Raw genomic sequence first — 17,609 nt, forward strand, 5'->3', positions numbered from 1 at the left:
TCAAGTTTCAAAAGGACATGATAATCCATAAAATCTTGGTTGAAGGTAAGCACCAAACCCAGCAGCTTCCATTTCAGTGACAGAAAGGCAAACCTGGGATGTGGTTGTCTTCAACACTGGGAGCTTGGTCTTGACTGTGATTTTCACCTAAGATGTTTTCCCTTCAAGATTCCCAGCTGTACAACACAGTGATAGAGGCATCTCATTATTTAAGGCCCATGCTTTCTTTCAAATACTCTTGGAAAAGTCACCAAAGCTAATATTTCTGTCAAACTTTTTTTTTTTTTTGCACTTTCAAGAGCAGTACTAAATATTCATAAATATAAAATCTATGTGAAATATCCTTAATAATATTCTGATTCTGCCCATCTTTTTTTTTTAAAAAAAAAAAAGAGAAAATGAAGAACCCAACAACCAACCATCTTTGCCAGGGTGCTTGGCCAGCAGTGAAGATAAAAATATGACTGTTCCAAATATCCTGTAAATCACATGATGCACCTGTCTCTTGTGGACCAGAATTATTTCAGTACTTTCTGCTGAGTTCTAAGAAGCCAAAATTAGAGGACAAAAGCCCCCAGAGTGCCTGAGATTCAGAAAGGCTGGATCAGCAAGTCATTTCTGATAACACGGGCTCTCAGAAACATCCTCAGATTCTTATGTGGAAAGTACTGCAAAGGAAACAAACAAACAAAAAAAGATTATGCGATATAAACACACTTGTCACTATGCATATTTTCCTTAAAGAACAAACAAGAAGATGCAGTGTAATAAATCTGAATCTCTTATCTCATGCTCTCAGGAAGATTTTAACATTCTGAGAGAAATTTCCAGCTTTTGAAAATGTTAGGACAGGGGACCAAGCTCAGCACTGGATTAAATCAAGCATAAATTGACCTCTTTATTGGATATACAGCAGATCTAGATGTTTCCCAGTAGTACTTTTGCTATGGCGCAGCATTTGAGTTCCTGAACAAGTCAAATTAGGCAGATATTATTTTTTTTTTCCTCTTGGTAAGAACAAGAGATACTGTTATCTTCTTTCTATTTGCACTATGATACAGGCGAGCAGCATGCCTTATTACTGCCATTAGTGTTTAGAAGAACTCCTGAGCATCTCAGCACACCAGTAAAAAAAGACAATTTAAAGAGGGCATGCTGAAAGCTCACTTTCTCCAGGTAGTAATCTCTGTTCAATGTCACAGCAGTATAAACTGTATGTTTGAGTTTTTTTCTTGACTGGAATCAGAATGGATTATTATGTATTTTCATACATAAATACTATAATTTTTATGCCTACACCAAAAAAGAACTTTAAATGTTTGGGGTATTTGAGAGTCTGAAGAGGTCTGGATGTACAGGGTTTAGATTTTGTTTTACAAAAAGAATATTCTAACTTAATCACAGCTACTTGATTTGAACCAGGAATTCACTGAGGGAAGCTCTGTGGTATGTATTTGGAGAAGATAAAATTTTATATTCATAGTGGTCCCTAGGAACTTTGTATCTAGGAATTTATTCAGTATGGGTGACACTGAATGATATGATGTACAGCAGTGTGGCGTATTGCTCTAAGTATTGCGAAAGAAAGCATACAGTGATACAAAGAGCTTATTGGCACTAAGGTTTTAGAAAAAAGCCATCATAAACACCTTGTTCACAACTCAAGAAATGTCTAGAGCCCCATATTAATCCAAACTCTTGAATATTTAAGTCCCACATAGGCAATGTCTAGCAACTAAAAAATCCACAGTAGTGTATGTGAAAACATCTCTTTTTTGGTTTGTTTTTTTAAAGGAGTCATACCTAAAATCTATCTAAATCCACTTCACTGGAAATCTACTTATTGGAATTTTTTTTGGTATTTCTATTAGAGTGTCATTTCAGCCTTCAGAGATTAAGCTCTTTACTAAGAAGCAGCTGAAATATTCTGTGAAAAATACTGACAAAAATTACTCCCTTTCACTGTTTTCTTGCCGAGCATCTCTTGCCCATTTGTCACTAGCTCTAATTTGAGTCCTTAAGAACTAGATAATCTGCACATTGGGACAGGTCTTATGAGATGTCTATATGCTGTAAGAGACCTTCTGTTACTTCAGCTTTAGGTAGTAATGGAGTCAGGACATCATCTGTTATATGGGTAAAGGCCCACAAAGGTTTCAGAAATTCCGCATTTCCGATGACATCTCTTTGTTTAATCTGTTGTTTCTCTGTGTAGTTCTGGCACCTCCCAGGTGTTACTAATGCCACATTCTTCTCAAACTCCATTTCAAATTATTATCGTATGTTTCACCCCCAGGCATTCAGATAGCCTTAACTTCCAGAATGATTCATAAAACAATTTCCTGTGGAAAACATAACCAGTCTTGTAGAACAGAACACTTAGCTAATGCCAGTTCAGACTGCTACTACTTCCATTAAGCTACAAGCAGCTTCTTAACAATAGCAATTTTGAGTGAAATAAACCTACTGGGATGAAATTTCCTGAACTAGCAACTGCCATTATCATTTACAGCTTACTCAGGCTTTCAGGGCAACAGCCAAAAAAGCATATATCCTCTTCCCTGGTCAACGATGAGTAGCATTTTCTTCTCGTCTTAAAAAAACTCCTCAACCATAGCAGTGCAAATCAAGCAACAGACTTTACTGTATCTTCATTTGCTTGACAGTAGGACAAAGCTTGCAAAGCCTGTCTGTAGGAGATTAAACCTACACAGGGTCATTTAAGTAAAGGTTTGAGAAATGAGTGATGAGATACAGAAAACTGGTTAACGAACAGTAGATGAATTTTAGCTCATACCAGGTTAAAGTCTGGATCATGGTACCAAAATGAATACCTGCTGTGCATATATGTACACATATATATATATCTACACAAAGTAGGCAGGATAGTTTGACAGCTCAAAAAAATCCAACATATTGAGCTGTGTGAAAAAAAGAGTGCTTCTAAGCCAGAGTTCACGTGGTTATGGGAATCTGGCCTTCAAAGGCTGTGCACAAACAAGGTGAAGAAGGTACTCCTCCTCAGTAATTTCATACTTCATTTTAATATATAAAACACATAACAGAGCAGAGCAAACAAAATCATCTATGGCTTAGCAGAGATGACCTGCTCAAGCAATGGCAGAGCCAGGGATAAAAGCAAACTGGTTTGCATCCTAAGTTTCCAACTCTCATGATATGAACAAGTGGCTTCTGGTGGTAGAGAAGGAAAAGGACAGAATTAGAAATCCTTTACTACAAATAAAAATCATCCAGAGTCTGGCAAGTTAGTCAACATTTTCAAAAAGATCACATATCAGGTGCCAGTATGGTATTCTGGGATTAGATACTCAGAAAACTATGACTCTAAATGTTTATTTTCCATAGCTTCACAGCCAAGTCCCTGAAAACTGCAGTTACCCAGCATCTTCAATTGCTAACTGGTGTAATTTTCAAAAGTGGCTATTGCTTTGGTTCTTAAGGGTGTTTAATTTTCACAGCTGTTGAGCAGCTGAAAGCATAAATCAATAGGCACTTAAGCTTCCTTGAATTTACAGTCTGGAATGCATTCAGTTGGGCACAAAAAGTGGAGCTATGCAAAACCAAATGATATTTATGACCATCTCTGGACACCATTGGGTTGGTATTTCTTCCATGTATCTGCTGAACATTTCAAAAGGGACAGTTTTATTTACATGAAAACATATCTTTATATCTTTTTACAGTATTAAAAAGATAGTGCAGGCATAAGTTTACCGGAGGCATGTAGGGTTGCTGGCCCACTATTAAGACACCTCCTGTGCTTTGCATGCTCCGTATAATATTACATGGTGAAACTGCACAGCCCTGTCTTCAGTTTGGCTGCACATGGCCTATGGTTATGACTATAGAGGACAATTACAGCTGAAGACAAAGAAGAGAGGAAAATGAGAGGTCATGAATTGAGCTGGAGATAAACTGAGAAAGACAAAAGAAAGCATTGTTTCATTAAACGAATAGATAATGTGTCCAAGATTGTTATGGTATAATTGAACTCAAAAAGGAGCTGGGTGTTTCATGGTGAGAGATTATCTACGGGAATTGTACTCTTGTCCCATGTCACACATCCTGCCACATGCCAGCACACATTGCTACTATCAGAGAGCCCTGGTTCAGTTTCAGTCCCAATTCAGACCTTGGCATACCAACTGTGGCATTAAAATTCAATGGATCCCATTCCAAAAGTCAAATCACTGTCTCTTTTCAGAATGCAACATTTACACAGTATTTCAAAAATGAGGGTAAGCAGCTAAGATCAATTAAAGAAGTTCAGTTTTAACAAATGTGTCAGTCCATGATGCCATGCATACAGCAAAAATATGACTAAGAATGTTCTCAAAAAATAAAATACTGTTACAGGCAAAATGAATATCAAACCACAGTAAGGGAGAAGTGTCAATTCCTCCATACAGATTAGTCTGGATAAAAGAGGTCTCATGACCTTGTTACCTTCTTTTTCTGCAGCTATTAACCATGGCTGAAACAGAAACCTGATCAGAAAAACTACACATTCTATTCTCAGCTCTCAGACTTTTCCCATTTACACCCCCATCTCGCACTATAGCTTCAAAGGTTAAAAACCACGTTGCTGAGTTAACAGTCAGAGGCTCTAAACATTGTTTTAGCTAGAAAATGGAAGGAAACCCTTCTTTAGGTCAAGTCATATCAGGAGCTCTTAAGTCTGACAACTTCCGAGCTGAATCCTGTGACCTAGTTAATTTCCTAGACTTGAAAGGAGAGGGAAGTTACCACTTCTCTTGTATCCAGGGATAGAAAAAAAAATGTGCTTTAAATACACACATTGCTGTCTTGAACATCAAGGAGACACCTTGATAACATGAGTTCACTATGTCACAAACACAGATCAAAGTATACGTGTTTAAACTGAGCAATTGGATGACCAGTCTTCCAACACTTGTTAGCCTGCCCCTTTGAGATTATCGGTGCTGTCTGATCCCTCCCTCTCTATTTCCTCTTTACGTGATCTACAACAGGTTCTGTACTTCTCATTCCTCTTTTTACTGATCTTCTTGCCGTATCAAGTACCCAGCACTCAGGTCTTTCCACTTCCCAAAACATCATAAACTTGGGAAAAGAAAAATAATTACGACAATCATTCCAATAGCTACAGAGGCAAATACTCCCCTCTGCTGCTTTCTCAGGAAATGACTGGATTGCATAGTATCCTCAGCTTGGCATTCTGTCAGCAGTTCATGAGCCTCTACAAGACAGCAGGAAAGACAGTCATGGCACAGGAAATTTCTGAAACCACAGCTTCTGCTGAGTCTTCAAATCTGCCTTCAATTCTCCACTTTTGATCTTTGTTCTCTACCAGATTTGTAGGTACAGTACAGCCTTTTGATTGATTAAAGGAAACACTATCTGACCCCAGCACCTTCTATATGGATAACAGTATAAAGAAAACATTTTCTTAGCTGGAAATACATGTAAACAAAATATTAAAATACCTACTTAACTAAGCCTCGCCATAATGATGATATGTTTCTTGTTCTAAAAGAGTTTCTGTTGATACACTTGATTAGCCAAGGAATGCCTGATAGGTTTCTAATGTATAAAAGACATTCACATTCACTTTGTAGCACATCCTCCCAAGATGCTGAAGTTTCTCATGGTTCATAGGTGTCATATCCTCATGCTTTATAGTAGAATCATTCAATGTCTTTCCTCAGAATTTTCATTTATGAAAGAAAAACCATTCTGTGTTCTGCAAGGACACTTAAAACTTCAACATCATTAAGATAATCAGTCCAAATTTTGATCTGTCTTAATTCTATCCTAATGTTTAGCCTTATTCCCTAGGAAAATACAGTCTCAATCAGTCTGACTGTGAGCTTTGTTAATCCTCCCCATTAACTTCTGAATCCTTTGGTAGAATTCAACAACTTGGGACTGATTAAGTTTCTGTCATTTTCCTGCAAACAGGTAGCTGTGTAAAAGAGTCTAAGTGTCCACTTCATAGAAAGATGTAAAATCATTCCACACCTTTCTAGATATCAGAAAAATCTACATAGATGAACCAGTTTTTGTGCCCTAGGTAAAAAAGACCCTGAACTTCTCAGATATCGGTCAACTAACCAGGAGGCACAAGTCTGCAGAAAGTGGAATTTACTAATTCCAACATTCCCAAAACAATGTGCAATCATACTGCATACCTGCTCCCAGTCCAGACAATTGTTAGATTATTTATCTTCCCCGATGTTAAAACTTGTGTTATTACCAATTGTCACCAAACAGCATGTCCTGGTTCCGTGTAAAAAGGGGTTCAGGGCAGGCCCCACACGGAACAGAACTATGTACTCGCCTCTGCCCCCCCCCTTGAGAGAGAGAGAGAGACACTTTTGAAAAAAAAAAAAAATGAAGTATATTGTTCAACAAGGAACAGAAAATGAAAAAGGGAGGTAAGGAAAATAATATATACAAAGATTAGGGGAATAATACAAAAAATAAAATATACAAAACCCTCAGAAATGGTTCCAGGGTCCCACGGAGTGAAAGGACAACTTTCCTCTCCGAGCTCCAAGGCAGGAGTGAAATTAGAAACCACTCCCTGCCTCTTATCAGAGTGTGTGTGGGAAGGGGAGGGAATACAATGGTTCACCCCCATCCGGGGTCCTCCCAGTTGCTGGAAGGTCACGACCCCATTCCAAGCCTCAAACCACAACACAGCAACACTACCAACTTAACAACAATGTCTATAAACAAGGATTATGAAAAAAAAACCTTTTTCAGGTTATCAAGTATTTACTATTAGACATAGTTAACCCAGACCACTGAAATTTGGAGACAAATTAGACCTAGATTTTAGCTTCAGCCTACTCTGCCAGTGGATATCAGATTCAAATATTAATTCCTCCTAGTCTGGGAGTACCTTATTTTTGCTGGCTGGTTCACTGTAATTTCATAAAGAAGGTCTATCCTTGTATTATTTAAGTAAGAGCCTTAACTATAAGTTTATGTAGACTGTTTTATTAATCTGTAAAAATAAAAAGCCACTGTCCTTTTCAACATGTTTCTTTAGGTACAAAATGGGCAAGAAAAACTGTCTTAAGATAGCCGGGCCTTAACTACAGATTATTAGGAAGAAACTCCACAACAAAAATTACAACTATCAGTTACAAACCCCCCTGATTAACAGTAGATCAAAGAAAGACTGCAGTAATTAATTTTATTTTTGTTACCAGCATGAACTACACCCACTGTAATGTCCTCTAGCTCTCACCATCTCCACACAAATGATCAATGTGTTTCAATGTGTATTTGTAACATGCATACAATATTTACACACATACTCCTGTTCAGAGAGCATAGATCCTTGATATAGTCTTGAGTCCAATATCGATTTGAGCTTATAATTTTTCAGAAGAAACCAAATAAGCAAGAAAAAAAAAAAAAGGAGTTGAAGACATTGAGCTCTTAGTCTTCAAGTTATGAGAGAACTAGAATATGCTCCAGAAAAGTACACTGAGTTAGGGTAAGAAGTCATCTTTTAGTCAGCTCCCCAGTAAAGTACTTTTGTCTGACATTTCTTGCATTACACTATGCAGCAACATCCTAAAAATAATACCTGAAAATATGCAAGAGACTATCTTCTTTTTCTTAAGGCAATACCTGAGAAAGTCCGGTGCTTTGGAAATCATGTTTTCAAAATCTGCAAATCCTAGTTTCCCATCACCATCCATGTCAGCTTCTTCTATCACTTTTTCACAAACTAGAGTTATTTCTTCTGCTGTTAGCTCTTCTCGGGTCAGCTTATTGAGAGTTTTTTCTAAGTCTGATTTACAGATGAAGTTATCTGTGTTAAAATCTAAACAATAAAAGAACCAACAGAAGGATCACCATCAACTCTCATACTCAACTCATTTACTTCAAACAAAAAAGGCATACAAAAGCATCCCAATACCATACCATAGATCTTGAAAGCATAGATTGCTTTAAGCTCTCTGGGAGCCATTTCACTGAGGACAGAGAACATATCCACAAAATCATTGAAGCTGAGGCTCCCCTCTCCATCTTCTGAGAAAGATTCCACAATCCTTTCCTTGAAGGGATTCTCCTGTGAAAAACAGATTTTTTTAAGTTTGTTTGTTTGTTTTTTCTTTTGCTTTTTTTAAGTATTTGGAAGATAAAAAAAATCTGCAGACTCCTTGTTGATGAGTATTTAATTCCATGGTTTGCTCTCTGAAGAAAACTTTTTTTTCCTTCCAAAACGCATTTAAAAATTGACATTCCTATGCTTTATCAGAAAATACCAGCAGAACATGCTGCTGCATAGTACCACTTCTTGCTCAGATTTTCTCAGCTCCATTGTTATTCATTCTCTCTAAACCACTGCCCATCTCATTTCTCCTGTGTGGAACACAGGCCTTATAAATGTTAGGATAAAGGTACTAAGAGTGTGAAGATCATCTGCTTATAACAGGTTCCTGAGAGGATGTTAGAAAGACCAGTCAGAAGGATTCCAGCTCCTACATTAAGAAGCTTGCACACACAAACATGGGATGACAGGATGGGAAGAAAACAGACCAAGGTGGAATGCTGATGAAACAAGCAGGGTCTTTATGCCTTCTGGTGGCACATGACTTCCAGGCACCTTCTGAGGCTGGAGGAACAAATATTATTTAAAAAGTAAAAAACTGTATTCACACCTAATAGATGTGGAACCATCAATCAACCATCAAACAACTCATGTCTGTTCATTAACGATGTAGAGTCACATCCCAGTAGAACCTTGTAGAAAAGTCTTTCATTTTCACTCTGACACACATGAATGTCCAGCCTCTGGTTGAACAGAGTCAGTCAAATTTTTAAATGAAATTTTTTCTCCACAGGAGATGATCCTGTTCCAGCACCCTACCAAAACAGTTGGTGTGAAGGCTACTCTGAGTATGAAAATATTGTAAAACCATAAATACACAAGCCAGCGTAAGGAAAATTGCTTTATTACTCCAAAGTGCAAAACAAATGTTTTTATAGTAACAAACCAGTGTCTTTCCCACAGCTATACAGAAACCCAAGATGAATTTGTGTCTGTATGAATTTCTATAAAACTGGGGAAATCAATTCAATACAGTTCAATATGAAAAAAAAAAAAAAAACAAACCACAAATATGATCTGGGCTGTGAGCAGCACCTCATCAAATTTGTTCTACAGATCTTACCTGAACTCAAGACACTGATTTACATATTGATCTCCTATAAATGTAAACAGCTTTGGTGGTGGCATATTATGTTCTTTATTTCTAATATGCATGCTGCATTTTATTTGGCTTTAAAAGAAGCAGTCCTGTAAAAGCTCAGAGCTCAGTCATATAACAATTTAATTTCTTTTTTTCTGTAAGTTTAATTAGCTAGCGGGTATTCATAAACCGTCTTATTACTTTAAATGAAATTTCATAAAACATCTATACTGGAGAGGTAAATGACCAGAAAAAATGTTATTTTTCAGTTAACTTGAATTTGTTCTTGATAATTCACAAACAGAACTGATGCATATATAGAACTCATTTCTGCATACCAATGTAGACTAAAGAAGTACAAGCAAACTAAAAATATACAAGCAGCACATAGGAAGCAGTTATGTGAACAGACCGATGGTTTATATCTTTACAGTATCCTTCATCTTAAAGGAATAAAATATGTTACAAAAATTGGGCTACTTACCTCTAATATGCAGCTGCCTCTGAAGGGCAATTGACTTTTAAGTGGCATACAGTGGCTTACAACAAGAACTGAAGATAAAGATGTTCAACTGAAATCACACATGGAACTTGGAAGCATAATGAAATTTGTTACCCACACAGAGAAAACATTTAAGATACATTTTCTTACAGCCTCAGATAATAAAAAAGTTTTAAGGGTTCTTGTTAAAAGACAAGCCTAACATACAAACGCTGTTTCTCTAAGAGAAATGTGAGATGTGACTGTGCTCATGGACAGTTCACAGAACATTCAGTTCCTGGAAAGCAGTCTTCCTTTTTTCTTCAGGTGTTAGGCCAATGCATAGATTCACACCATGAGATAACCCTTTGCAGTGTCTAATTCCAGGATGCGAGTACAGAGAAGTAGTCGGACATTTGAGTACAAGGCATGGATTTATCAAGACTACACCATGCCAACATACCTTTGTCAAGTCACGCCACCTGGCAAATTGAAGAACAATTTTCATCCCAGCTGAAAGCTGGAGATATTTTTTCACAGAAGCTATACTGGCCATTCACTATACTGGCCAGAGAGCACACCTGATTCTGTCAGAAGGTTTCTATTTAATGACAATAAAGCACTTGGGATACATCAGCTACCTAGTGAGATGCCTTTGGGTCTTGCAGTTTGTGCTCCGTGATTACTTCCATGGCAGAAATTAGATGGAATCTGCCAAAAGGCAAACATCTATCTAATGACAAACTGCAAGTGTGTGTGTCAGTCTTCTGAAGATGGGTGAGACACGAGAAACAGATATTGGAAGTGGAATTCCCCTAGACAATCAAGATTCAAAATTCACTACAAAATGCCAAGGTCTCTCCAGTCTTTCTGGCTGACATAACAGCCAGGAATAAGGCTGTTTTAATGGATACATGAAGCAGGGACAACAGAGCCTTAGGCTCAAATGACATCCCATTAAAGTAGTCAATACTAAATTCAAATTGTCCTGCAGGGTTCCATAACTGAAGTAATTCCACAAGAGAGAGCATGCCTACAGATTGCAAAGGGTTAGCGATTAATGAGCTCACTGTGCACTGTGCTGAATACATAAGGCTGAGTTCACTGTTTAGATAAGAACAAACTGGGCCCAATAAAAAAAAAAAACCAAACAACATTATATGGACTAGAAAACAGGGATTCCTGAAAATAAAATATCAACCACCTCAAAAAAGCACCAGGGTCACCTCTCAAGAGTCTCAGAATGAAAAACGCCCCAGAATAAGACAGATGGCTGAAAGTTACTGTAAAAGGATATGTAATGATCACTCTATCATGTCCATGATGTGTAGAGGAGGTAAAGCACGTGTGCATCGGGGGGTACTGCTAAGGCTGAAGTATCTGACTGGGATGCTTGGAAATATGCCTGTCTGCAGTATGAAAACACACACAGACACTCAGTGGAAAACAATTAACTCTATTGTTTCAAATTGTCATTAATAAGCCCAAGTAAGATCTTTGGGCTGAAATATCATAGAATGGTTTGGGTTGGAAGGGACTTTAAAGATCACGTAGTTCCAACCCCCCTGACGTGGGCAGAGACATGTCCCACTAGACCAGATTGTGCGAGGCCCCACCCAGTCTGGCCTTGAACACCTCCAGTGTTGGAGCAGCCACAACTTCCCTGAGCAACCTGTTCCAGTGTCTTGCCATTCTTATAGCGAGGAACTTCTTCCTTATATCTAAATCTAAGTTCTGCCAGTCTGAACTTCCTAAAATCTCTGGAAAAGGCTCACTTTCTTCCTAAAAACCAAATTGCTATATCTGTTAAATGCTTATAATCAGAGAATGTTAAATAGCAGAGTAGATAAGAAAACATGTTAGAAAATTATTATTTCTAAAATACTATATTGCTTTCTTTGGAACAAACTTCATCAGAACTAAGTGTCATGGTAACTGTTGTAAACTGACATCCTAGAGGTAGCATTGGGTAACAAACAGGGAGTACACAGGTGTAATCAGCCCTATCAGTAGTGAATATCTAACCCAGGACTTCCTGCACTAGAAATGCTGGGCACGATCTCTTTGACTGAATAAGCATATTGCAGTTGCATAAGATGAGTTATCTACTCAGCATACCAGAGATCTTGAAACATCCAGATGAATTAACAATGAATTAAATGGATCTAAGCATACTTCTCAAGTAACTTTGCAAAATGGATCTCTAAAACCTAAATGAAAAATAAAATCTTTCCTCATATTGATTTCTTTCCTTTAACTTTCTCATATTATGTGTCTTCAGGCAGTATATCTGTGGCTTACACAATGGAAAGTATTAGCTTACCTTCACAGATACTTTTCACATCCTTCCTGTAATTTCATTACCTCTACTCTAAAGAGTACAGATTAGGATTCCATCATATTTAAAGGAAAAGCCACTGTTTTCCCTTAAGCACTAATTGCTTAAAAGGAATCCTTTTAAAACTAGAAACTTACACTTGTCTTCTTAAAAAGCTTTTTCTGTCCTTTCAATAAAAATTATAGGAGAGACAGAAACAAATAATAGTCACAGCTGAAACTCTGCTGTTTTGCAGATTGATGCTGCTGTAGTGGCTTGAGAATCCTCCTAAATGTGCCATCTGTCTCTTTATCACTTTTTCTAGTCAGATAATTTTGTTTCTGTAAATTTTTGAATGTTACATGGCACCTATTCCAACATACAGACCTAGAACACGATACAATAAACAATACCGATTAGTCTTCTAAGAAAATATCATAGGGCTTATTCCCAAGACTGGAGCTAAATCTTACCAAGTCACTTGTTACTGTCCTGCAGTTTCCAGGAAAGCACTGCACTTTCCTTTTGCCCTGTCCTTTTTGCAGCTTGAAAATTAAAGCATTGTATCCTATTTTCATAAGCTAACTACATTTTGGAAATAAGAGGTTGCAAGTTAAATGTTAAGATAGGTCAAGATAACTAAACTGGAGATGCTGGACAATCATTACAAAATGCTTCTCAGTTTTATATCCACAGAAACATGATGATCATTTTGTCTTTTGTATTTTAAACTAAGTCCCTACTGACATTAGGGAAGATACTCAAATGCACAAAAGCTGTCTGCTTTTCAGACTACTGAAAGACAGAATCCCTTTGGATGCTTTAATCAGGACTTATTAAGAACTGATCAGAAGCAAACCTCTCTCAAATTTCAGAAATTATTCCTAAAAAATAGAAATGAACCCTTAACAGACAAATTTGAATATAAAAATGTCTAAATTGTTCATTATCAGACCCCCCATAGGAGTAGTGCCTGAAGTGCCTACAGGGTACTGAGGAGGAAAACCCTGCACAAACCAATGATACGACAGAGCTAAATTGTTATGTTAGCCTCTTAAAAAAAGAAAAAACAACCAAACCCAACACAAACCTACACCATCCTGTCAGAAAGCACAGTTCAGCAATAAGCTTACCTCTTTACTGAAGGCTGTACTATGGTCGTAACAGCCAAACCACCAAAGATTCTGGTTGCACATAGAATTGTTTAAGCATTACAGACCATAATAGTATATCATGGAAATAAGGCATTTTAACAAAACCTGATTCACTAACTATAGCAGGAAACTGCAAACAATATTGCTAAAGAATATCAAGCAGGTAGATTTAGATTTGAGACACACTTTTAAAAAGGGGCTTCAGAGAAGCAAGAAGAGTGGTCTTAAAGGGCTAAAACATCCCATCATAACTAGAAACAACTAACAGGATGCAGAGAGAAGGGAGCTGCAGGTCAAGACTGGCCAGAGCAGGGATGGGGACTTCATAAGAGGATCAGCTTGCTCTCTGGGGTGCTATTGCCCATCACATGACAAGATTTGAAACCAAGGACCCCTTGAAATTTTAAATTCCAGCCTATTAAGATTGTAGGATGTGTTTTCACTTCCTTTTGAAGCAAATCCCATGCATTCATGTTTAGGCTTACAAAAATAGGGTGCTAGCAGTGGTTCTGAAACGTGATGGATTCACTGTTCCCTGCCTGTCCTTCCTTTCTCCTGACTGGTTCCTGTGCATGCCAGCCATTCTGTTTCGGATTTGTGAACTACCTTATTCACGGCTGCGACCAACAACGAGGCCTGCGGGGATCGATGAAGTAAGCAACCGACTGTAAAGTGAAGGAGCCAAAAATGGATCCCCTCCAAGAAGCCCTTTTAAGACCGACTCCTGACAAAAGGATTGCTCTATACTGCAATGCCCAGAGACAGGCCACACGCCAATTTGAAGATCCTGACAATTAAGGACATATGTGTCTCAAAGAAGATGGTCACCCACCCACTCCTACAGATCACACATGATCTCCATCATAAGGTCACATTCCAACATCTAGTCCTGTGGAACTGACAGGGATAATGCCAGTGAAATCAGTTTTGTTTTGAAATAAAATCACTTTCACTTTCTATGTGGTCTCATGCTGAACAGCCCATTTAATTGCTACAGTTTTGCAATATTAATTACTGCAACCTCACAGGCATCCATATGCCCTGAAGTTAATTTATTTCACTGCTGCCTGTGTAAAAAGTTGTTGAAATTAGAGAACAGAGACTGCAATGAAACAGATGGGAGTAAACTAGCTCTGTTAACTTCAGCATAATAATGATAGACCTAATCAACTTAAAGTATCCTGGCTTTTAACTTTTGAGAATCATGAGTTTGTGAATAATTCATTACCAATTAAAGTGAGTGACCATTTTTTCTTCTTTGAAACACAAAAATCCTGGCTCAAAATATTAATGCATGAGGTAAAAATCTTTCTTTATAGTAGCAGAATCTAATTTAGAAAAGTGCATTATTGATTCTATCCATTTGTCAGAGTCTGCAATGGTATTGAGGTCAGCATTGCCAGTAACTAGAAATGTAATGTGTACATGAAAAAAAGCCAGGTGCATTGAATTTACCACTAATTTTATTAGCATTCAATAGACATTTACTTCATTTATTTCTATTTTAAGATTTAAATGTTGGCTTTGTCTTCACCTTGATGAAAGTTTACTGAAGAAAGAAAACACCATAACGACTTATTTAGCAGTCTGGTCAAGTTGCAAAGGTTAAAGATATATTTTTCTTAGTGTATGAACTGGAGTTACTACCTAGATTTTTTGGAAAATGAGCTCTAGGGGAAAGACTCCCGGCCCCTCTGTACAGGTAATTGCAAAATGCTCCATGACCAAGATTGACCCCAATTTGTAACTGATATCCTTAGGTGGCATCTGAATATCCTCTAGTGTCAGTGTTTTGAAAGAGTTATGGAGGAAGGTCTAGTCTCCTCTAACTGATATTTTACTGGAAACAAGCTCACTAATTACTGAAAACACATTGCCTATGAACTGCTAGAATTCCTGAAATAAAAGAAGTGGTTTGACAGCAGTATTTCTAAGGTTATTATACAGCTTTAGGAGACTTGGGAGAGAATTATCATAAAATTTGATGCTGAATTTTGTCCTGCTATTTTCATAAAATCAAGCTCCATTACCCCGGAGACATCTTCTAAAGCAGGGTCACAAAGCCTCGCAGACTTCATGTGGTGCAAGCAGGTAGATCATGATCCACTTTACTTACAGAAGTTTATTAGGAAGTCTATTGTCACTACCACCTAAGTTTGCTAAGCCAGTGAGATGTGTTCCTCTATCTCAAAATCTAATCATGGTGCAGTATAAAATTTCCGGTTTATGTCGCAGCTTAAGTACCAGGCTGCCTCACAAATACAGGGCTCTCTCATCTCTAAGGCTTTCATAGAATGAGCTGTTCCTTAAGTGTTTGGTCTTTTGTCACCAAAGCCAAAAAGAACGTGTGTGATTATAGTTGCTTGCATTCTTTCCTGATTTTAGCCTTGATTTTTCACAATGCAAGTCTCAGCCATCTGGCAGTTAAACTCTTCAGAGTTGCATAACTGAGCCAGAGAATTTCATATTGCCCTACCAAGATCCTAAAGATAATAAAATTTTAAGAATACTGATCATCCACACCAGAAGTGCCAGTACAAGCCCCTAAGACACTACAGTGATGAATGAGTTGTAGACATGTTAGAAAGACGAACTACTGTCAGTAATGGATGAATGAATCACACCCCATTGAGGATCATACATTTTGTCACAAAGATAAGAATTCAGTTTCCAGACATAAGCAAAAATAGCAGATGGGTGAAAACCATCAGCATATTTCAAGATGCTCCCACATATTCAGACTTTGTAAAGCCCATGCTATTTCATCCTGCCAATACTAAAAAAACTGGTTTATTTTAAATTCACATAAGTAAGGCCATTAGTAATTCTGTTGTATTGCATTCCATTAAACACTACTTTGCATTTTTATGTAAGCTATACATTCAATATGACTGCACTTGAGTAAGTCAGACAAATATTCCTATTTCAAGAATCTTCTTCCTCTTGTACTAGTTGCTAAGCTTCAAATGACTGGTTCCAGGTAACTGCTAAGAGCAGGTTCTTGCATTAAATCATCTCAGACAAATATCACTGGGGCATTACAAACACATTCAAGAGATCTTATGGATTGCTTCTAAGAGGAAAATGAAAACCTTTAACTTTAAACCAAATTCAGATGTCTTTCACTTTATGCTATCTTAACCTCCTCCCCAACTGCATTTCTAAAGCACTGCTTATGCTTGCACTTTTCCCCCCCAAATACTCAACATCTTACAACATTAAGGAAGTATTTCTAAATCATTAAAATGAAGCGGAAGGCCATCAATTAACAAGGTTTTTATGGCACTGCTCTTAGAAAGCTTCATGCAACTATCACAGTGAACAAATAATTGTGTTCTTGCAGCCGAGAAATAAAAGCAACAGAGGAAAATCTTTACTTTTGATCAGCAGTTTTCTGCATGCCTCTGACAAACTTCCTATTAACATGCTGAGATAAGAACTTTTGATTTCTAACAAGCCCTTCACAGAGAGATCCCACTGGCTTCTAAGGGATTGATACATACAAAGTGGAAATACTGTTAAATCTAATTTTATTTCTTACTCATTTCCTTTAACATCTACCCCAACTGTCTTTGCAGGATAGATATCCACCTAAATATTTTCCAGTTTCTGGGGCTGGTCTTGCCCTTTAACAATAACAGGAACGGTGAGACCTCAGCATGTCGCTTTGCTTTGGGACACCAAACTCACATGGCAAATGCTCTGGCAGACAAGCCAGGTAAGTTAAGATACAGTCTGTAAGCAGTCAAAAGTGATACCTTTAACTCAGGCATGTTTATTATAAGTTGCATAGGTAGTTTAACATCTGGGTCCTTTGTATAGTCCATGGGCACAACGTTTGGTGCCATTTCATGGTATCGGCCATGCAACCTGCAAACAAGCAGAAAAAAAACAGCCAATAACAAATTTTAATAAATCAATTCCATTCATATCATAATCAGACATAAATTTGTCTTGGAACTCTAATTATTTTTAGTGCGCAAGTCTGAGCCCACCAAACTCCCACCTTCTGGAAAAAAAAGGGGGCTTTGATGGAGCATCCAGCACAACTGCTACTAGCTACATGCACCCATGTGCATAGCTAAGTAGTGTTTCACACTGCCTCTGTATAACACTTCAGCACTGTATAGGTAAGTACATAGAAGAAGCAGGCCTGGGCTGATGTACCAACACTGTGAGGATAATTCAGGGATCACATCTCAGTGCAGATCAGTGGTTGATCTGCACCATGTAAGAAAAAGACGTTGTTTTACAAGTCAAAGAATTTAGAAGCTAAACATTTTACAACTACAATGCTATAGACAACAGTATCCTTGGGAGACTGTATTTCTGAATTAACAAGGCCCTTTCTCTATCTGTGCCTTGCTAACACAATGGATTTAATCTTACAATTCTAGCACTGGCTGACAAGAACACACAGACCATTTACAGTTCATTCCATT

General features: G+C 37.7%; 1 protein-coding gene across 1 annotated transcript in view; it reads right to left on the bottom strand.

Moving 5' to 3' along the window:
* Positions 1-244: 244 nt before the first annotated feature.
* The window catches only part of CIB2 (calcium and integrin binding family member 2), a 39,919-nt gene continuing 22,554 nt past the window's right edge, over positions 245-17,609 (bottom strand). The window contains exons 3-6 of the mRNA XM_008946935.1: positions 16,926-17,037; positions 7,945-8,092; positions 7,648-7,843; positions 245-668 (exon numbers count right to left, since the gene is read on the bottom strand). Coding sequence (XP_008945183.1) covers positions 647-668; positions 7,648-7,843; positions 7,945-8,092; positions 16,926-17,037 — 478 coding nt within the window. The 3' untranslated portion in view covers positions 245-646. The remainder of the gene's footprint in view (positions 669-7,647; positions 7,844-7,944; positions 8,093-16,925; positions 17,038-17,609) is intronic.

Source organism: Merops nubicus, unplaced genomic scaffold, assembly GCF_000691845.1.
Source record: "Merops nubicus isolate BGI_N331 unplaced genomic scaffold, ASM69184v1 scaffold20379, whole genome shotgun sequence".
Taxonomy (NCBI): domain Eukaryota; kingdom Metazoa; phylum Chordata; class Aves; order Coraciiformes; family Meropidae; genus Merops; species Merops nubicus.